The sequence below is a fragment of the Austrofundulus limnaeus genome, unplaced genomic scaffold (genome assembly GCF_001266775.1).
Source record: "Austrofundulus limnaeus strain Quisiro unplaced genomic scaffold, Austrofundulus_limnaeus-1.0 Scaffold33, whole genome shotgun sequence".
Classification (NCBI taxonomy): Eukaryota; Metazoa; Chordata; class Actinopteri; order Cyprinodontiformes; family Rivulidae; genus Austrofundulus; species Austrofundulus limnaeus.
This window is the reverse complement of record NW_013952435.1, coordinates 2,624,538-2,647,104: the sequence shown is the minus strand read 5'-3', so window position 1 is coordinate 2,647,104 and position 22,567 is coordinate 2,624,538. Positions and strand designations below refer to the sequence as shown.

The window sequence follows — 22,567 nt, the reverse complement described above, 5'->3', positions numbered from 1 at the left end:
TGTGTGTGTGTGTGTGTGTGTGTGTGTGTGTGTGTGTGTGCATTTTTGCTACATAGTGGGAACCATTTTCCAGAAAAAGGCAGCCTCGTGGGGTCTGAATGTGCATCATGGGAACCAATCCCTGGCCATGGGTGCAGATGTTCATTTCGGGTGGGGTGTTTGGTTTAGGACCAAGGTGTGAATTGAGTTTAGGTTAGTTTTAGGGTCAGGTAGGTACCTATGGGGTTAGTTTTAGGGTTGGTGTTCAGGGTTAGGTTGTAGAAATTACTGGAAATGAATCGAAGTAAATGAACGGTCCTAATAAGGATAAAAATACAAAATTGGGTGTGTGTTCTTCAATGAGACTAATGATTTCAGACTGGGGCTGAGGGTTTGGAACAGACTTGTTCGTCACCTTTGATAGAAAGCTTGACTTTAGGAGCTTGTGATGATTCAGAAGTGATTCTTGCTTTTCTCCAGACCACACTGCCTGACTGCAACATTTCTCAGCCCAGGTGGCACTTGGTGCTTATCGGCAGCCAAAATAAACATATAATAATATATATATATATAATAAACATAACTAGTACTAATTGTTATTTATTTATTTATTTATTTATTTTTTGGGGGGTGGGGTGCTAGATTCTTCGGACTCATTCTTCAGATATTCACACAAGTGCGTACAACATTCATGCCTTCAGATAAACACCCTGTAAGCTCTACTCCTCTGGCTAAAATGTGCTCTCAGATATTTTTTTCTATCAACACCATAGTGTGTCACATTTCATTGATATAATATGATGTTTTATTTTGTTTTTTCCTCATCTATCCTTGTGTGGTATTTTCATTTTTCTTTTTAAAGGTAGCATGACCCCTGCTGGTTGCCGCATGACCTGTTCACCTGTTCCCCCATGTTTTTGTCATGTGTGTGTCTTCTTGAATGGGTGTTCTTAATTGTAATTTTATTGTGTTCTGTACAATGACAAAGGCATCATCATCATCATCATCATCATCATCATCATCAATTAGCTGAGCAAATTAAGAAGGCAGCCAGTGTTGTTTGCGATTTATTATTAGTGTTGCACAAATCATGTCAGGTGCAGAAATTATGAGGACCTCACGTATCTGCTGGCAGCAGATCTGTGATATGGGAGGCCGTCTGTGAAGACGTGAATGCGTCTTGAATGGACGTTGTCCAGCAAAAGCAGGACAACTGTTGATGAAGTGAAAAGAAGATGGCAAGACATTCGCAGAAGAACGAAGGAAAACAATTTCTCACAGTGAAACCTCTGCAATGAAAACTGGTGGGGGACCAGCAGAAGAAATGCCTCTCACTCCAACTGAGCAGCAGATTGAGCTAACATTTTGTGATGAACAGATTGTTGATATCGAGGGATAGGATTTTCTGGACCCAAACATTGAAAACCAAGTTATAATTAGGCGCAAAATATTGGAAACACATTTCTTGTATTTGACACATTTATTTAATTCAACATGAATGTGGTTCGTGTGTCTTGTTAAATACATAACGAATAAAATTAAAAGTGCCCATCATGATGATAAAAAATAACACTTCTTTCTTTTTTTATTCCTAAATGGGCAATCTTCAGCAGATATCCTACAATCTCCACTGCACTCATTCAATCAGCTTACTACAGAAATTCTTCAGCAGAACCCCAAATGTGTTGTGGTTGTTATCAAATTGATCTGGAGTTGTTGCAGGAACAGAGATATCAGACTGATAGATTACAGGACATTGCACAGGAGGTGAGAGCTGTGTCAAACGTAGCACGCGCCCTCCGCCACAACACTCATGRCATTGTTGTGCACATGAAGCAGCTGGTCAGTGCAGTGCCTGGGCTGAAAATGGATGCCAATGCCCTGGAAGCAGTCGGGAGACCATTCAGTGGCAGTGGTCCTTTAACTGAGCCGCCAGCGAATGAAGAGGGGGGGAGAGCACGGGTGGACACCAGCGCAACCTGAGAAAACGCAAAGCCCCAGTTAAATTTTTATTTTGAAGGAAAAAAAAGAGTCAAACAGTAATTTAAATCATGATTTTATTGTTTTGTTTTTTAGTTTTCATTTATAGGCCATGTATGTTTCTGTTTGAAAACATGGCACAATAGGTACGTTTCCATTGACCATGAAAATGCAATTTCGAAAATAAATTTGCTCAATGGAAACACGTCCATTTCAAAAGAAAAGTTTTTCGACAAAATGTTTTTGTGCTAGGATGAGGTGGTATTTTGGCCGTATCAAAAATGGTGTTTTTCGCAAAACTGCAATGGAAACACTTTTTTCGCATCACGGGAGTCACGTGATCAACAACTGGCTGTTTCTACTGGCAAAAAAGACGACGAAGAAGATAACAGGAAGTAGAAGTAGTAGTGAAATCACAGAAGTAGTATAAAYTAGTYAACTCACCGACTACATTTTCCCAAAAACACAGCATACGTAGCCGCTCCCAAGTAGGGACTTGTCGCTGGAAAGCCTCGATAAAAGACGCCAACATCTCCTCTGATGATGAGCGCTAGTGTTGCAGAAGCAGCATGATATGTGTTTGCGTCCATTGTCGCCATGTTTGTAATGACTTATCGCAAGAACAAACGTATTCACGCATGACTTTAATAGCATTTCTTACTTAATGGAAACACTGCAGTTGCGAAACTGTGTTTTTCGACATTAACAGAATATCGAGAAGGTTTTGCACACATTTGCAATGGAAACACAGCTAATGTTTCATTCTGGTTTTAAAATTTACAAATGCAGTAGTAGCAGTAAAAAAACTTGCTTTAATTGGTTAATGAGAAATGGTTTTGAATCAGCATGCCCGTGTGTGCAGTGCCACAGCATCACTCTGTCCAGCATGTGACCAAACGTCACCCTTGTCCACATCCCTGACATCATGCTCCAACCCATGGCGTTTAGATATGTTATGAAACATGAAGCAAACAACTAAAATCTGCGCCACCTTTTCCAGGCTGTATAGCAGTGCTCCTCCAGTGCGATCCAGACAACGAAACCGACTTTTCAGCATGCCGAAGGTGCGCTCCACTATGTTCCTGGTGCGAATGTGTGCCACATAATACGCATGTTCGGCCCGAGTTGWAGGGTTGAGTAAGGGGGTCAAGAAGAAGGTGTAAAGAGGATAGGCACTATCACCTTGAAATTAGAATAAAAGAAAAAAACATGTCAAGATCATTGTGGACAACCCTGACCATCCTCTTCATCCGACTGTGATAGAAAAACAGAGTATCTTCAGCCGGAGGCTTCTTCAATTTCATTGTATTACAGGCCGCTACAGAAGATCTTTCCTGCCCACAGCCAMCASCATCTACAATAACTCTTTAGTTCAATGAGTTACAACAACACCTAATTTCCCTCTGGTATCAGTTAAGTATCTTTGAATTTGAATTGAATAATATGAAGAGCTACAGACTGTCCCACACTTGACATAATATTTAACTTACCCAAAAGCCAGCTGTCTCCATATTCACCAACTCTGAGCTTTGAAAAAAGAACACTGTTTCTGAAGATCAGGGGTCCCCAAACTTTCAAACTTTTCCCTGTAAGGGCCACATAACTTTTCCCTTCTCTGGTGGGGGGCCGGAGTCAGTTTGTAACAGAAAAAGTGTGACTATTGCAGGAGTGCCTAAATGTAAAAATTTATTGTTTTCCAGAAAGCACAATCAAATAAGCCTCTCTGGGTTCTTCACAGTATGTATTCTGCTGAGCTAACAGTCACTTTTAGCTTTGAGAGTTTGTTTGCTCACATTTGGCCTTGAAGCTATCATACTTGTCTTTGTGACGGGATTCATAGTGTCGCCACAGATTGTATTCTTTGAATACCGCCACCACCTCTTGAAAGATGAACAAAAAAATAATCGTTTGTCCACTGCAGCTTAAATGCCCTGCATTCTGAATCAATTTTTCTCTTACCTAATGTTTTCACCATTATTCCGTTCTCTCTTTGAGAGGGGCGGGTTTGGGATTTTTTTCTGGGGGTTGCCAGATAGGGGCACAGACCGCAGAAGGGTGGAACAGAATGTCAAGTTATATGTGTGTATGTATGAAATAGTTAATAATAGTTAATGAAAATAGTTCATAACTAAGGAACATTTTATTGCAAAAGTCCAACTTTATAATCAAATATAAATACACATATATGAAAAAAACTAAATGCTCTCTGGTATTGTTCTGGGGGCCGGACCAAATGGGGAGGCGGGCCGGATCTGGCCCGCGAGCCATAGTTTGGGGACCACTGCTGAAGATGAARGAGTCATGCACTGATCCTGGATATTTTGCTATGACATTTATAATGAAACGTTGAGTCGCACCYTTTCTATATGTTTTCTGATGGAACAGGCTGCACATGAATGCAGTCTATTGTGCTTATGATATTGGGGAAGCCAGCAACAGCATAAAAACATGTTTGGTGTCATTTACTGTGTTCCATGTTCGTGGGAACTGGATATACAAGCCCATCCTGCATGTTCAACACTGGGACACAAAACACTGCTCTGGGAGACACCAACATTAACGGTGATAGTGCGCTGGAWTGATCCAAARGCAAGAAAATGCAGTGTTGTAAGAAAATTTGTCATAGGCGATATGGCATGGCTTCTTTTTGTGACTGGTTTCAAATCAGCACTTAGCGCCTCTAGCAGCTCAAAAATGGCATTGCAGGATAAACAATATGTCTCCACTATTTTTTCCTGACATTCCAATTTTATTGACATGTGCACTAAACATTTTCTCTCTTCGTTGTCTTTTGTTGCACCTGTGCCTTCTTCTGGCCACAATGACTGCAGACATTTCTGCCAGTTTTAACTTGCCTTTCAAACCTGCGAAATATACAAGACAAAATCATCAACTGGAGAGGAGGGGAGGGGAGATGCTTTACTGATACCCAGAGGAACACGTTCAAAATTAAAAGCAATAAAATATAAAACTTATAATAAATTAAAAAACAACCAGTACCAGTGAGTAAAAATTAGGACAAAGGTAGTGCAATGATGGTAGGGTAGATGTTACATTACATTCTTATAGTAGCACTGTGCATTCATATTGGGGTATATAAAGTACATAATAACATTTTTACAGTAGTTGTGTACAAGTATCAATGTGCTGGTGCTGGTTAGAGATGAGCTGTTTTACAGTTAATCTGCAAATGATTTCKTGTAGAATTTCCTGTAGCAATGGAGCTGAATGAGTTGGTTGGTAAAGGAGCTTTGCTGCTTTTGTAGCATGAAGTAGACGGGTCAAGTTMTCCATGATGGAGAGCAGTTTGTTCAATAAATTCATGTCCTTCGCAGTCAGAAATGTCTCCCAAGATCTGCCCACTGATTTTTCCAACTTTTAATAGTTTATTGAGCCTGCTGGCATCCCTGATGCTGCTCCTCAAGCAGACTGTGGCACAGTATGGCACCTGCCACCACAGATTGATTTATAAACTTTAGCATCTTACTGGACACATTGAAGAATCTGAACGTCCTCAGAAAAGAAAATGAACTTATCTTGTTTTTGTAGGTGCCCCAGTCTATATTTGCTGTTCAGTTATTTCAAATGTTTGTATTTGTTTGCAACCTCCACTTCCTTCCCCAAGATGTTGGTGGCCCTTTTTGTGGGTTCATGACCAGATTTGAAACCAGTCCACATTCAGTCATTTCCAACCAGTTCCCTGAGCTCTTGATCCTTGTTCATCTCTAACACATTCACCACTGCGCAGTTATCACAGTATTATAGTTTAGTTTTAGTACTTTCTAGGTGTTCTTTTTTAAACATAGGAACAAAAAGGCTAATAATAATTTTAAGAAGAATAAGGAGAAATGGAAAAACTCAATGTCATATCTGAAATGAACTAGGAAAAAGTATGGCATCTGCCGTTCAGTTTCTATTTTTTTTCCTGATTCTTGAATTCATCAATTTAAGTGTTACATCTGACTTACCCTTTTTCTCTCTCCCTAAATGCCCGTATCCCTTGAGCATCTCTCCTACTGGCTTCCTTCCTCCCGTAAAGTCATTCACTGAGCACTGCACACAGCTCTATTTCTCTTTTCATTCTCTACCCTATTTTCTTTTTTGCCCTTGAGTTTGAACATGGTATTTCAGGGACACAGAAAGGGTACATTATCTTCTTCCCAGTCTCTCCCGAGACTTTATGCTCTGTGCTTTTTTCCTCCAGAACACTTTTTTTTGTGTGGTTTCCCTGATGATTTGCCATGTCACTTTGATGGCAGTGCAGGGCAAGACACCATCTCACTAATGACTGAGTCACAAACCTAGCAGTCCTGTTTAACAAGGAGGAAGTCATCGAAAGTTAGTTATAGCTGTAATAATGTGCCCTTCCTTTGGCTGTGGCTTGGACTTTGAATGAATGACTAAATAAATAAATAACCAACAAATTGCCGCACAGTTTTAAACCCACAAAAAAACAAGTAAAGTCAAAACCTTGGGGACCAAAAACTTATATTTATACTTATATTAGAAATGTAATAACAGTGAGATAAATAACAGTAAAACATGTTAGTGACATTTTTTAACATTTTATTTCACACTTGGCACCCCCCATATTCACTGGTGTCTTGGTGGTCTCTGTCACTGTTGTCTATCTTGCATGGTCATTTACTTTTTCAGGACAGCCTGCTCTTAGTAGATTTACACATGTCCCATTATCCGTCCATTTCTTGATGCTGGATTTAACAGAACTCCAGGGTATATTTAAACCCTGCTTTTATATTCATCCCCTGACTTTTTAATAATCTTTTCCTTTAGAAAAATTAGGACAGTCACTTCAAAGAGAGTGAATGTATAAACATTCCTTCTCCAAGTGATTGTCCTATCAGAATTGTTTTATTTATATTYCATATTTCATTTGATTACTTTATAGAAATTTGATTTTATTTGTCATTGAAAGTCTGTTTTGTTTTTAAGAAATATAATTTATATGGACAGTCATTGAAATATGTCAATAATAAAAGCATAAAACCATCCAAGGGGTAACTATGTTTTGTGGGTACTATACTTGAGGGTTTTTGACAAATTAAAATATAATAACATTAATTACAGTATTATTGGTAAAATACCAGAGTTTTCCCCTAGATATTTTGTAATGAAACGTCAGCATCTGCTAAAAAAAATGAAAACCCTGTCACAGATGGGCTTTTGAGCTTTTAAAAAACACATTCTGAGGGAGAGTGTTCTAAGTATGTTAAATGGGTTAAGCCTACAGTTTAATTTGCTTTTGCATAAAAATAAATGGGTTTAAATTGTATCTTCTTTTTCCATGTGACAATGGTTTTGTCACAGTGTGGTTTCTTGCATGTTCATGTGTAACTGGTCTGTGGCTGTGTCCAAATTCTGGAGCAGCATCTACCAAAGGCCYAATTTGTCCAAATTCAAAGACTCCTCTGATGCGGCCGAAAAATGCATCCTCCTTTTCCCCCGATTTGTAGGACAGGCCTGGAGGATCCTTCACGGCCCACCRTATCCTATGATGCATTGTGGGCTGACCAGAGACATTTTTTCAGCTTGTAATGGCGGACAAAGCGAGAGATAGGAGTACAGTTTCAAATAAAAATCTGCTGGTATAAAAAGTGAAAGTTTCAAGCAGTTGTGTTGTTAAGGCTTGTATCATTTGTTTAGACGTTTTAATATTATTCTTGTCAGAAACCAAATGAGCTGGTATAAGCAAAATGCGGATGCAGCAGTTTAGTTCTTCAAATATTGCATTTAAGCTAATTTTGTTATTTTATAATATTAACAATACCAATATATTGATATTTTTGCTAATTTCGGTCAATTTTTGCTTCTGTTTAGCGTCGTCCAATTTATTATTTTTTTGAGGGGGTGGAGGTTGGCCTAATTCCTCCACAGCACCCCCTACAAATATTTTAAAAATCAGCCCCAAAGCCATGCTAGAAGCATGAAATTTAGTACACTGTTTAACATCTCACAATCTACAAAAACGTCTCTTGGAGTCATGGTCCAGTCCCCACTGGAAGTTGACCATTTTGGATCAAACTGCCAATTTGTCTCTTTTCTTGCACATGTATCTGAGCTAACTCCCCCTACAGCAGAACATGCAGACTTCACATGCTGCTTGCTGACTGGTGGTGGGATGGTGTGGGTGTGGCACAGTGGCGAACGCTGACGCCTCACTGTTTGTACACAGTTAGCTCTTAATCACACACACATGATCCAATATGCACCAAATTTTGTGTGCATCATAAGGGAGAGTTTGTGGAGTAGTCTGACAAGAAGTCTGTCTGTCGATCAGACCAGAAGTTCAATTACCTTATGAGATGATTTAAATAACGAAGTCCCTGTGATGGATTTGCGACCTGTCCAGGGTGTACCCTGCCCCTCGCACTGTGACTGCTGGATATGGGCACCAGTGACCTCTGTGACCCTGAAAGAAAGAAACGGGTATGGATGGATGGATGGATGGATGGATGGATGGATGGATGGATGGATGGATGGATGGATGGATGGCCTGTGATGATTCCAGCAAAACTGCTAACGGTCACTACTGAATGGTGATGGGGGACATCAGCGATGTACGAGATGCAGCCCTGTGTCCTCACATACTGTGGGCGGTGCGTGAGGTAGCCTAGAATCCACAGGGATGTTGTGGTCCAGTCCAGACAGCTCCAACTTGTCCCTCAGAAGTCCTGGCTGGATGGTGTTGAAAGCACTGGAGAAATCAAAGAACAGGGTCCTCACAGAGCTTCCAGGCTTCACCAGGTGAGTCAGAGCTCGGTGCTGCAGGTAGGTGATGGCATCATCCACCCTGATGGTAGGCTAGTAGGCAAACTGCAGCTGATCCAATGAAGACGTCACCTGGTGGTGTAGGTGGATYAGGACCAYTCTCTCAAGGGTCGTCATCAGATGTGACAGAGCTACCAGCCTTTAGCTGCTGAGGTTCTTTTGGGTGTTTGGTCTTTGGTACCAGTACCACACAGGAGGTCTTTCATAGTTGTGGTGCTTTCCCCAGCTTCAGGCTCAGGTTGAACATAGTTCCCATGATGCCACACAGTTCATCTACACAGTCCCTCAGGAGCCTGGAGCTGATACCGTCAGGACCCACAGCCTTAAGCCTGAAACATACTCGCTCCGACGCGACGGGTCGACGCGCGGTCACGTGYTTGATCGGCAGTCGTTTTCGCACAGACTTTTCATAGTTACTGAGACACCCCACTCCAAGCTCAGGAAACCCCCTCCCACTGAACCTTACGTCACTGCATGGAATTTCCCCGCGCAACAGCCAACAATCACTGCAGGAAAAAAAAGACGTCACTCACCTGACATATTTGTCCACATCTGTCCTGGTTGCTCCACGGTTTTTATCAGTCAGATTCCTCCGTGCACATCTTTTTTATCTCTATTCATGAGTTTTTCATGGTATGACTATCTTTATAAAACTCTGCTTCCTGGTGTCGGCTCTGGGAGCGAGTCTGGGCCCCCCCCCCCCCCCTTTTTTTTTTTTTTTTTTTACTGAGTGCAGCAGCGCGTATTGAGCACAAACAAACAAGCCATAAGTTTTTCACGGTTTGACTATATCTCTTTTTCCTGTCTTCCCGGTCTACCAAGGACCCGGCCCACCTCGACAGGGCAGTCTGGGTCCTCCGCAGGAGTCTTTTTTAATAGCTTGACTTCTCTGAATGATGTCACAGCTGATAAGGTACTATCAATAGCTTTTTGATGAACATCACTTTAACCCTCTAAGGTCGATGCCCGCTCCAGAGCAGGTAAAGACATGACACATTTAAAGGGCTACTGCAAAAAATAAAAAATGGCAGCATACAGAGTGTTCATGTGAACTGGGTTGGACAGCACAGACTTCTAATTTTATAAAAGTAATGTTTTTATATTGTTTTTTTATTTACTTCCAAATAAAACCAGATTTAATGATGAATATTTTTGCCAAAATGTGCGCATTTTTACGCATTTGGTGCACATTCAAAGAATGTTTTGTGACCAGGAAGTGCTTGAATGAACCATGAAACCTATTTTTCCCATTTCCTCAAACACACCATGTTTATGAAACAAACAATGAAAAATGTTTGCCTGTAGGCTCGTGGAGAGACAGGTTCTGGCCGGGTCACAGAGTTTTGGAGACGGAACAAGAAAGGATTGATGTCAACATTTTGGATTTAGCTAGTAGCGGATTAGTTTTTTAGACCAGACYTGTGTTAGAGTGTGTGCWGTGTTTGTAGTAGTGTTGTTAGTCTGTGTGTCAAAATGAGTCGTCGTTACATGACTGTGGAGCAAGCTCTGAAGTACTTCTATGAGCTTGAAGAAGAGGAGGAAAACAGTGCGCTGGTGGGCGATTAAGATGGAGTTTGATTTTGACGATGAGGTTCTTTGTTTGTTTGTTTCTTTGTTTGTTTATTTGGCATGGAATATGTAAAATGTTATAATCGGAACAGAGTCAAACTGTGCCACATTATACAAGCTGATTTCAGCTCCAGGTAGATGATCCGTCCATTTTCTTTGGGGAAGACAAAGAGGAGCAGGAGTTGCCCACCCACTCTGTCAGGCCCACAACACAGAAACCACATCGAAGTCAGACCAGAACCAGAACCCCGCTGGCTGCAGCAGCAGAGACAGCAGCTGAAACATATGATGGGCAGTGGAACACCAAGAGAACGCAGACACAACCCCTGTTGTAAGCCGTTTTCAGCCTAGGAGACCACCAGGAGTGCAGGAAGTTCTGCTGCCCCCACCCCCACCCCCCACAGTCCAAAATACCCTTTTTGTTGTTTTTTGCTTCTGATACAGTCAATATCATCTGTGATAACGCTAACAAACATGCTACAAAATAACAAGCTAGTGGAAAGAAATATAAATGGGCTCAAATAGACACAGAGGAGTTAWATAAATTTTCCTGGTCTAAATGTCTATGGTTCAACTACCAATGTTCAGGAATAATGGATGTTAAAAAAATATTTAAAATTGTAAGGTTGGAGAGATTTTGTGTTGGAGTCATTGTCACACATTTTGTAAACTGTTGTAAAAAATGCCTGGGAATTTGCACACAATTTAATGTAAAAACATGGATATAATTTTGTTTTATGCTAAATTTTTACACGTTTATGACATTTACACTATAGATTTTAATTATAGGTTAGAAAAAAGGCTCAATAAACATTTTTGTGAATTTTATAATAAAAATAGCCAAAACTTTTCCTACTCAGATTTTTTTTGTGCGTGTGTGTGTGTGTGTGTGTGTGTTTTGGTTCACTGTGATAATGCAGTTTGTCAAAATGAAATACATACTGTAAAATCATAAAGCTGAGGTTGTGTTGAAAATGATACCAAATAAGGTAAGGTAAATAGTTTTTAAGGTGYAAATATAAGGGTAAATTCAAAATTTGTCAAAAACAGCCATTTAGACCTCAGACCTTACAGCACAGGTGTCGAACTCCGGTCCTCGAGGGCTGCTGCCCTGCATGTTTTCTTGTTTTCCTGCTCAAACACACCTGATTTGCATGAATGGATGATTAACAGGCTTCTTCAGAATTTAAGGAGTTAATTGAAGCACTGAATCAGGTGTATTGAAGCAAAGAAACAAGGAAAACATGCAGGATAGCAGCCCTCGAGGACCTGAGTTTGACAACCCTGCCTTGAGGGTTAAAAAACACTAAATTATCATTTTAAGACGACTTTTCTCCGAGTGGTTAAAAATGGTCCAGAGCTGGATGAAATAACTCTTCTCTTCATAGTGTTGCTGAGTCACTTATCTTTGCCTATTGTCACAACTTCTCTCACTTTGTGTTTTTTTTCCTCTTACAGGAGGTCTGGCATCAGAAGACGAGTATCTGGAAATCACTTCTATTAGCAGACAGAGAGCAGGGACATATGAATGCACAGCTGTCAATGATATCGGCAAAGATGTTCAGACTGTAGACATCACTGTCAACTGTAAGTCCAGTTACTGAATAAAACCAAAATGGTTTAGAGTTTACAATACTTTTAAAAMGTTCTTTACAAAGATTTAATAAAAAATATGGATATCAGTCAAATCTTCAGCTCAGGTGCAGTTCAGTTAGAATGTTGTAAAAACATTCAATTTTGTCGGCCAGTTGTCAGAACTTCAGAAACATGCATCCAGAAAGGGAATACCCCAAACATACAAACAAATGTTCATACCTGGGGCACTGGAAACTGCTAAGCAAAGACTCCAAGCCTTGGCTTCCCGACTGAAGAGACACGCAAACTAGATAAAAGCCAGATGAATTAACAGGCTGTTCTTCACTGAATTAGCTTWAGTGGACTCCCAGTGGCAGAGTAAAAATACATGAGCCAACCCACCAAGGCTGGTGACTGAAAAATACTGGAAAGGTATTTGGGAGAAAGAGGCTTCACATAACATTGATGCACAGTGGCTAATAGACCTAATAGCAGACCACACTAATCTCCAAGAACAAAGTCTAGTGAACATCACAATGGCAGACATTCATTAAAGACTCTCGGGCATAAAGAACCGGACAACACCAGGCCTGGACATGATCCACACTTGCTGGCTCAAAACATTGACTAGGCTAGAGGCACAGATAAACCAACTGCTGATGAATGGGACCCACCCTGAATGGCTGACAGAGGGCTGAACATTCATGATAATGAAACATCCCCAGAAAGGAGCAATCCCATCCAACTATTGGCTAATAACTTGTCTCTCCACTAGAGGGAAGCTGCTGTCAGGCATCATAGCAGCTATGATAAGCAGGCACATGGGTCAATACATGACAGATGCACAGAAAAGCATTGGTAAAAATACCAGAGGAGCCAAACATCAGCTACTGGTTGATAAAACAATTGCCCATGAATGCAAAGCCAGACAAACAAACCTGTGCACTGCCTGGATCAATTACAAGAAACCCTACGACTTAATGTCCACATGGATCATGGAATAGGCCACAAGGAAAGCAACAGTCAAATACCTGCAACAAGTAAAGCAAATTTTGAGAAGTCAGCTTAATTCCAAAAGTAAGGTTCGGGCAATAAACTGCTTTTCTTTGCCACTAATCAGATACTCTGCTGGTTTAATAAGCTGGCCAATAGAGGAAATTCAGACCACTGATGTTAAAACATAAAAGCTACTCACCATACATGGTAGATTCCACCCCAAATCTAGTATCCACAGGTTATAAACTAAGCACGTACAAAGAATGAGCATCAGAGCCACCATCCGAGATGAAATATCCGAGCTCCAAGAATACATCAGGAAGGTGGCCCCAAAAGACGAAGCCCTTAGTGAATGTCTCAAACAATGGAAACTGGAAGAGGAGTTGAAGGAACCACCAAGGGAAGAAAACCTCTTGCATAGGATGTACCACAGACAGATAGCTGAAGTGGCTTATGTGACCAAACACTACCAATTGTTTGAGAGGGCAGTACAGAAGGACATGAGCAGGACTTGAGCACCACAGCAGTTGAGGTCCAGATCTACTATACCAGGCAAGATCCCAGGTGCAGGCTGTGCAAAGAAGCCCCAGATACAATGCAGCATCTTACAGCCAGGTGTACGATACTAGCAGGAAAGGAATACATCGAACACCATAAGGAAGTGGATGGTAAAGTGTACAAAAACATCTGTGTGGAGTATGAACTGGAGACCCTCCCAAGGGGGTTGAGAATGACATGTTTAGCTGTAATTATTTTCAATGTCTAATAAAAAGCATATGCACGGCGAGCCATTTCATTTAAAATGAAATAAATACAGTAACTAATAAAATAATAATAAATATTCCATCAAATAACTAAATGTCTCCTTGAAATAAAACAATATAAATATATGTAAAGTTTTTAGCACGCTTTTAATTCATTTTGTTAAAGATTTATTTAAAGATTTATATCTAAAAAGATAAGTTTTCATCTCATTTATTATTTACCACGCTAGAACTGGTCCAGATGCAAAACTACAACACTAGGCTATTAAAATCTGTACACATTTTTTCTACACTTATTGCAGAAAATTTAAAACCAAGTCTGTGATTTGTGAAACTTTAGTAAACATTTTACTATAAGTGTACAAATATCCAGTCTAGGTTTGAAGAGTCTTGGTGCTGTAGTTAGTGTGGTCCAGGTGGGTAAAAGTTCTGTAATTGTACTTTATTGAAGTTTTACAAATAAAATAAAGGTTTAATAAATCACAAACTTTGTTTTAAATATTCTGCAATCAGTGTAGAGTATTCTAGTTTAGGTTGACATGTCTAAGATGTAAGAACAGATCAAAGACGCTCAAGGTTGTGAAAAATTAGGTGGAATCGCCATTTAGCCATGTCCAGCATCGGAAGCAGCAATTGAAAACCAACTTCAGCTTCTTCTGAGCCATGGCACTGCAGGTTTTTTTTTTTTCACAAGTCAGCCTCACCGAGCCGCCCGGCTCATCTGCCTCCATATTGGTGTGGTGTGGGACTGAGAACCAAGGTTTTGGCAAAGAGCCGCGTGTCCTGAATAACCCATGGGTTAAGAAAACGTGTCAGTCCCAGATGAGCTGTCTTGTGAATTTCAAATTAAACGTTGAATCAAACAGAAATGATAAAATATTGTTCTTGGGCCAAAGTCATATTTAAACAGTATGTTGACTGAACTTTACATGTAAGCTTGAAACAGTGATGTATGTCATGAAACTTTACTTTTTACAAAATAAAATCATTCCTTTAAAACAATCAGAAATGTTAGCTTGTCAAATTAAGGTAGCTGTCATGTTCCCTTGTCCTGACCACACCTTCTTGCTCATTCCCACACTTGACCATATCCCTCAATGTCTTTTGGCACCGCCCACTTTGTTGGCATTTTTAAGCCACTTCAGCAGAAAACAGAACTGAATGTTAGTTTAGTTTCTTCATCATCAGTGACTTTTTTTTAAAAGAAGAGAAAAAAGAAAGAGAAGATGAAGGAGAGATTAGACATGTGAAATACAGTATAAACCAAGAAAACACAAGACAACACACCTATCTGTCTGCACACCTGTAAAAATGGAGAAAACAAAAACACAGCAACAAATAACATGCGTYTATCATAATAATTATAACTTTGCTGAAATCCATACATACATGCATACATACATACATACATACATACATACATACATACATACATACATGCATACATACATACATATACAAAAATACATTTACACATACATGCATTCATACAAATACATATTCACAAACGACTACATATCCACATCTATACTTACGTACACCCTCAATGGCAGTCAGAAACCCCAGAATCTGAACACCAGTTTATGTACAGTTGTGAACATGCATGTATATACAAGATTTTTCCAATGGAAAATTTAATATTTGACTGTGGAGACCCAAAGACCTGAACCCCAAGACCCGAAGCAGACATAAGTGGGACCAATGCCAAAGACTCCGAGAGTGACCCAAAGTGAAGAAGCACACCCAGAAGCACCAGCACAGAAAGAGCCGCACACCCGCACCCCCAGAGTGGACCATAGGACAGATCCAGGAGATCCCCCCCACCCCAGTGACCCCACGCAGTAATCCCCCGGGGCCGACAGCAGTGAGCTCACAGGCCCCGCCGGTATCCACCTCGCCAGAGCAAATCCAGGCATGGACACAGAGGCCCAGGCCCGCAGGGCGCACTACCCCCAGGCCAAGACCCGATAGGGCCAGAGGACCCAGGCCCCACCAGGCAGCCACCGGGCCAAGCAGGCACACACCCAAGCGGCAAGGCATTTTTCAACTTTGCCTGGGTGTGGGGTTGCTTTCACAGGGGGAGGGGGTTAGTTACACTTTAAATAAAGAAAGAATAAAATTAAAGCCATGTTTAAAAATTAATTTTAATATATTGATTTTTGTTTTATTTCATGGGGACAATTATTTATATGATGGAATATTTCTTACTTATTTATTAAGTACTGAAGTTATTTATTTATTTCATTTTGAATGAAATGGCTCTCCATACTCATGTGGCTCCATGGTTGTACTCAGGGCAGAAGGTAGGACTAAAAGTCTAACATGTCTAGAGAATCATGACCGCTCTATTCCAGTGACCTTTGACCTAAAATCTTTCCACAAAAGTGCCCCACATCTAGGTTTCCTAAAAAACCATTCTGCATTCAGTAACAACTCCTCAGCTCAGATAAAATGTTTAAACAATCTGTTAGGCTTTGAGAGAAAAAAAAATTCCTAAGAAAAAAATCTGTGTAATATTACTGAATTTTTAAAAACATGAATAATGTTGATTTAATGTTTGCAATAACTGAAGTATTCTTGCACCTTTTCTATGCTTTTTGTTTTAGCTTAATTTTAAGGCAGACAAATTGTAGTTAGTTGGGGGTTGCATGTCTTTGGACAGAGAAATTTATCTCAATAAGTCGAACAATCTGAGAGTTCCAAAACAAATTTTGGAGCCTTATAGTGGAGCTGGTATGTGTTGTATCAAACAGATGTGTGTTTCCAGTCTCTCCTGATCTGCGTCTCTTCATTTTGCAACTGGGCAAAGAAAAACGAGTTCGCTCAGGATTAATTCTAAAGAAGTACAGCAGAACAATGCAGTTAAATACAGAAGCTAAAACCTTTTTTACTGTGAAACCTGCCTTTAGGCTTTGAGATAAGCAATCACAMAGGTTGCCTGTCTCTGGTGGCTTTCCTCATCAGCTGGGCCAAAAAAGTCGTGTCCTCCTCATCTACCTTAGGGCAAATGAGACCCCTCCAAGTCCTGTGAATAAACTCCCCTCCTCACATGGAAAACCTGGACTATGACCCAGCAGAACCACACAGACAGACAGAGTGACCATGTGCTTCAGCTTCAACACTGTAGGAACTGGTATCTGATGAGAGAGACAGAGTCTGGTTATAATTTCAGCTATCTCTTCTATTATCAGTGTTACAGTATATAAATAACCTAATAATCTGACCAAATAAAAAAACATCCTTCATCCAAATAACAAAGTCAACTATTTATCAAAACATTTTTAAAATTCTGGGCAGAATAACCCCCAGTAATTATTTTTATTTTAGACAATAATATTTAATGTCTGATTAATTACTACTTTATCTCAGATTGTTAAACCATCATTTTAGACTTTTTTGGTTTTATATAATATTATAATGTCGTTCCCTCATCAAAACATACCCAGAGTGTTGCTTTGACTCATTCATGCATATTTGAGAAGCTTAAATCTCCTGTGGTAGCCTTGTGGAACTGCCTAAATGCTTGCTGGTACAAAGCTCCGCCCATTTATACCTAGCTCCTCCCTGGAGCTCAGTCTGCAGCACAGGTCCCACCCATAGAACACCCTTTCCCTGAAATATTGTTGTGAATATGTGCTCCATAAAGGTAGGAAGTTCTTAACAAAACAGAGACCAATTTCAAGGCGTTTAGATAGAACATGATGCAAAGTTCAAAGATTTTTGATATATTCAGCATTTTTATAATAACTGAAGGTAATATAGTGACTGGATTGTGGATTAAAATTGAATATGTGTCTGGAAAATACATACTACCCCCTTTAAACTGTTATTCTTTAAATTTGTATTTTTGTATCTGTTTTGGTTAAATTTTTATCATTATTATTTATGATTCTATTTTTGCTTAGATTATTTTGTAARACAATTGTCAAGACAAATTCAGCCTTTTGATTTGGTAAATATTGTGGTAAATAATGCTCTTTAATTAAAAGCTCAGTAGTTGAGTTCTGATTGGTAAAAGTGTAAATAAATTATAGAATGAACTCCTATGAGGTTTATTTAATTTTTACTGGTTAATAAACAGACTCTTGATAAGAGCGATATGAGTGTAGGAGAGAGGAGAAACAAATGTGACCCTTACTTTATTCCCTCATTACCACTTCATACACCAGTACACAGCTTCTGATCCCAAAATACAAAATAGCAGCTTCCATTAAACAGGTCCTGCTGGCTTCAAAACAAAAGGAGGAGGAAAATACATGTATTTAGTTCAGGGGTCTGCAACTTGCGGCTCTGGGGTCAAAATGTGACCAAACATAACAGAATAATTGTATTTTGGTTTTTATACCCACAACAGAAAACAATTTGTATGCAATTTGTGATCAATACTACGAATACAAAAAGTAAAACACGTTAGCTTATGCTAGCCTGTTTACTTAAATAATCCAACTTCTATCTCTCAAATCCATCAGAATTYCCTTTAAAGGATTTGAAGACTACATATGGTATAAGCTATATACAGTATTTTATTGTTTACACAAATCTGGTCTTTTCATTTGTRCTGATGTGTAAAAATATTAATAAATAATACAATTTTCAATATATCTTTTAGTTTTATAACGTCACCTCAACTGGCCGTAAAGATTACCGAAAAGGCATCGAAAAGGCCCACGGACCACCAGTTGATAATCACAGTCGTAGCTTGTTTTGCAGCTCTGGACACATTTTATTAGTGAGCCAAGTAGCAGAAGTGGCTCTTTTGATCGTAAAGMTTGAAGACCCCTGATTTAGTTAAATAATAAATGTTGAGGCAAAATGGAGGTTTGAGAAACTCTGCAGACTCTGTCATTGTTAGATGTGTGCTGACTGTAGTCCCGAACACTCTGCTTCTGTTTGTGATGTCTTCATGTAGACGCTCCGGCTGTGGCAGAAGGCAGAGATGTTGGGGTGACTCTGGGCCAGAGAGGAGTGCTGGAGTGTGAAGCTGATGCCGTACCTGAGGCAGACTTTGAGTGGTACAAAGATGACAGGAGGTAAACATTTTACTTTTAGAGTTTTAAGCTMTTTAAATGGAAGACATGAGAGTAAAAAAGACAATTTGTGTTTTTTTTCCCCTTAATCTGTGACCCTCTGTTAATCTAACAGTTATTAAGACTRCGGTCCCACTGAAAGATGACCCTGCTACATTTCCCATGACTGATTAGAATTTTGCAGGATCTGAAGAAGTTTGGAAAACCTCCTTCAGTGTGAAGGCATTCGTGATTCTGTTGTTCTCTTATGTCTTASCAAATGGGATTTTTCTACTTTTTTCTACATACAGTATCTGTGACCCTCTCCTGCAGCCTCACCACACTTTACATCAGCAGAACATTCCCCCAGTGATCCTATCAWATGCTGCCACTATGGCTCCGTGCTCCGACACAGCTCTGTCAGACTGAGAGAGTGCAGCTGACATAAAGGACAGAGCTGAACAGAGTCAGCCRACACAGAGCTGCAGGACTGGGTCACGTTTTAAAAGGCTGCACTGTTGAGTTAGCTGATGTGTTCACYGACATCTTTGTAATGTCTCGAACAGACCGTTGTACCAACAGTTTCAAACTGCCACCATCGTTCTTGTGTCTGAGAAAGCAGCTGGGGCCTCACAGCTTTTAGAAATTAGCATACAGATTAAAATAAGTTTGGTGCTGCCCACAAACTTCTGACCAATCACACAACGATTTCTTGTGCAGAGGACTGCGGAAAGTTCAACTCAGGCAACAAGAAGAGGTGGGCGATATGAGTCTGAGAACAAAACGGATTTTCGTCACACGACAGTGMTAGTGAGAGTGGATTTCACAGGTTTGGATGGACCATGAAGAGGTCCTCAGATAATTTACGTGCACTTTATTAACCTCAGCTGTATGTTCAGCTTGCAAGAGRGTGTTCATTGATGTGTGTTTACATCTACACATGCAAATCTAAACCTAAAGAAAACTGATTCTTGTTTCTCTTATTTCCATGTAACATGATGGATTAAATAAAAAGGATCTCATCAACACATTTTTAGGGGTCCAAACKCGCGGAGCAGGGGGAACGCAGCACGTTTGTCTGAATACTGTTTCTGTATTTTAGGAGTTCTTCTTAGGTGTACTGTTTGTATCAGTGCACTAAAACCAGAAGAAAGTGTCTACAGGGCATCATTTCTAACCTCCAGTGACAGTCTATTTTGAGAAGTTGATGGTATTGATTATTGTCAATAGGGGGAGAATATACTGTATATTAATATGATAAATCCACTGACAAAAGCAGGGTGTCGCCCTGTAACTGGAAWTAAGTAAAAATCTGAGAATGAAGCACTAAAAAAGTTCAAATTCCATTTAAAATTGTCAACATAATTGGAAAAACACAGAAAAAATGCATTGCCAGCTGAGTAAATAAGCATTTTACATTGTTTATAAGGAGGAACTACTTTGTGTGGTGGATGAATTTTGTTTGCCCTTATGGACCGGCTGTGCTTGGTAAAACCATCCATCTTCTAGTGAATTTTTTTATTTTTGCTAGGTTTTTACCTGAAGTGAAGGAGACGCAYRATGTAAAATCTAAATAAAAATATATATTCTGTAATTAGTTTGTAACATCTTTTTCTCTCTCTAATGRAGGATATTTAATGGTCTTGATGGCATGGAAATAGTCAGCACTGGATCCCAGTCAAAGCTGACCTTCTTTAATGCATCTGAGAGTGATTTTGGAAACTACACTTGTGTTGCCATCAACAAACTGGGGAACTCAAACACAAGTTTCCTCCTGTATTGTGAGTATAATTTATTTAACTTTTCTGAAAAAGTTGGGAAATTGTGTAAAATGTCAAAAAATATATTTAAATCTCATGAACACATTTTATTGCCAATGGGAACAAGATAAACATCAAATTTTTGAACAAACAAACTGTACAGCATGAACTGTGTTATTTGGGGTAAAAAATGTAGTTGTGAATTTTGTGGCAGCAACACATCTCAAAAAAGTTGGAATGGGGCCWTGTTTACCACTGTATCCCATCCCCTCTTTCTTTAACAACAATCTGGAAACATCTGGGCACTGAGAAGAACAGCTGCTGGAGGGTTTGGACGCCATGTTGTCACATTCATGTCTGTTGTAGAATTCTAGCTCTTCAACAATTGATTTTTAGGAGTCCAAGCCTGCAGAGCAGGGGAACGCAGCTGAAAAGCAGCAGCTTTTCCATGCCTCCAGCTGATCATAGAACCGTACTGTATCTGTTCCACTTATTATTATTATTATTATTATTATTATTATTAGTAGTAGTAGTAGTAGTAGTAGTAGTAGTAGTAGTAGTAGTATTAGGGGTCCAAGCCTATGGAGCAGGGGAATGCAACTGCAAAGCAGCAGCATTTCCATGCATGCTGCGGAGCCTGGAAACCTACCCTTTTAATTGTTTTTCATTATAATTGTTATTATTTTTCTTCTTACCCAAAACGTCATACTGCAGCCCAAACTGTAAGGAGTATTGAGATGATACTTAAGGGYTATAAACTTATGACCTACACAATGGGCCAAATAAAATATGCAAACATGTCAACCTATAGGGGGCATTATTATTAGGGTTTTTGCATTTGGTCTTTTGTCTTTTAAACCTTAAGTCACCATTTTTTTTGGTACAAAGCATCACAATTCCTASACACAACTGAGTCACATTATAGGCCATGTCCATTTCTGCAACATTTTTTATAGCACAAAAATTTGCAAAACCTACTTTTAGCTTCTTTTCAAAGATTTAAAGTCCAATCYCCACAAAACTCAACATCCTATATCTAGTTGGTATGCTGATTCTAAGTTTCAAAGGACATGTATTACATTTTTWAAATGTGAGGTATGCCTAGGCAAACAGCTTAGGCAAGCTAGCTAAAAATGAAATGCTGCCATATCTTGAAAACAGAAATACATGATTAGAAGAACATCATTCACCTGCTACAGGAGTCAGTTTTAAGTTAGTGGACTAATTTTGAAAATCATTGAGTCATACGGGGCACTATGAACCTCAAAAAGTTCTCACAAAAATGGTTTATATTCATGAAACTTTTCACAGACCTACAGACCCTAGACTTGAACCTAAACCTAAAAGATCATCATGCARAAGTAAATTTGGCATGGCCTATACCGTCTTAAATGAAAATGTTCACTAAATCAGTTATTACGGTGCCAAAACTGTCAGATTTTGAGAATTTTTTCACAGCAAAAATAAAACACACTAACATATTTATAATACTAAAAAAACACGAGTCCACCATAGGTGGCGCTAACTTAGCCCAATCAACAAAACTATTGTGGCTTCTTAATTGTTTGAGTGTTTTTGATTAAATATATGTTTGTTTAAACAGGCAATATTATGTGTTTCTCAGGTGTATATTTAAATTCCATACCAAAATTAAGTAACTATGTAACCTTCAGTTGTTATTAAAATTCTGTTTATATGTTTAAATAAAAAATAAACTTGACTTCTCATCATAGCCATTTCTAAATGCCTTGAAATTGGCCTCTGTCTCCTCCTTCCGCTTCTGCACGTCATCGCAACAGCTTTGTGTTGCTCTCTGCAGTTTACAACCTAGAGCGTCGTAGCCTATTTCGTTGCAATGATAATTAAAAAAGGAGTAACATCATGCAATATTGCTTTTGGAAAACTGCATCTCAGGATACATATCCATTCACATTTGCTGGGATGCAGAAGCTCAGCGTAGTTTCCTTGGCATGAAAATCATTTCCTCAAAGGCAATTTTAGTCTGAAAAAGGCTGGACTTAGAAGTAGTTTAGCATTAGCTCAGCAGACGCAATTTCACCGGGCGTTTGATTTGTTGCTGCTGCTAGCCTGCAGGAGTCGCGGGAGGAATTCTTTGGCATCTGACAGATTTTTTTTCCAAACACTCTTC

The 22,567-nt window shown here is 39.5% G+C and overlaps 1 protein-coding gene across 6 annotated transcripts in view; it reads left to right on the top strand.

Moving 5' to 3' along the window:
• Positions 1 to 22,567, top strand: part of ntm (neurotrimin) — a 331,275-nt gene that overhangs the window by 296,382 nt on the left and 12,326 nt on the right. For all 6 annotated transcript variants that reach the window (XM_014006019.1, XM_014006018.1, XM_014006021.1 and 3 more), the window contains 3 exons: positions 11,776 to 11,904; positions 18,562 to 18,682; positions 20,288 to 20,439. In XM_014006019.1, the coding sequence (XP_013861473.1) occupies positions 11,776 to 11,904; positions 18,562 to 18,682; positions 20,288 to 20,439 (402 nt within the window). The remainder of the gene's footprint in view (positions 1 to 11,775; positions 11,905 to 18,561; positions 18,683 to 20,287; positions 20,440 to 22,567) is intronic.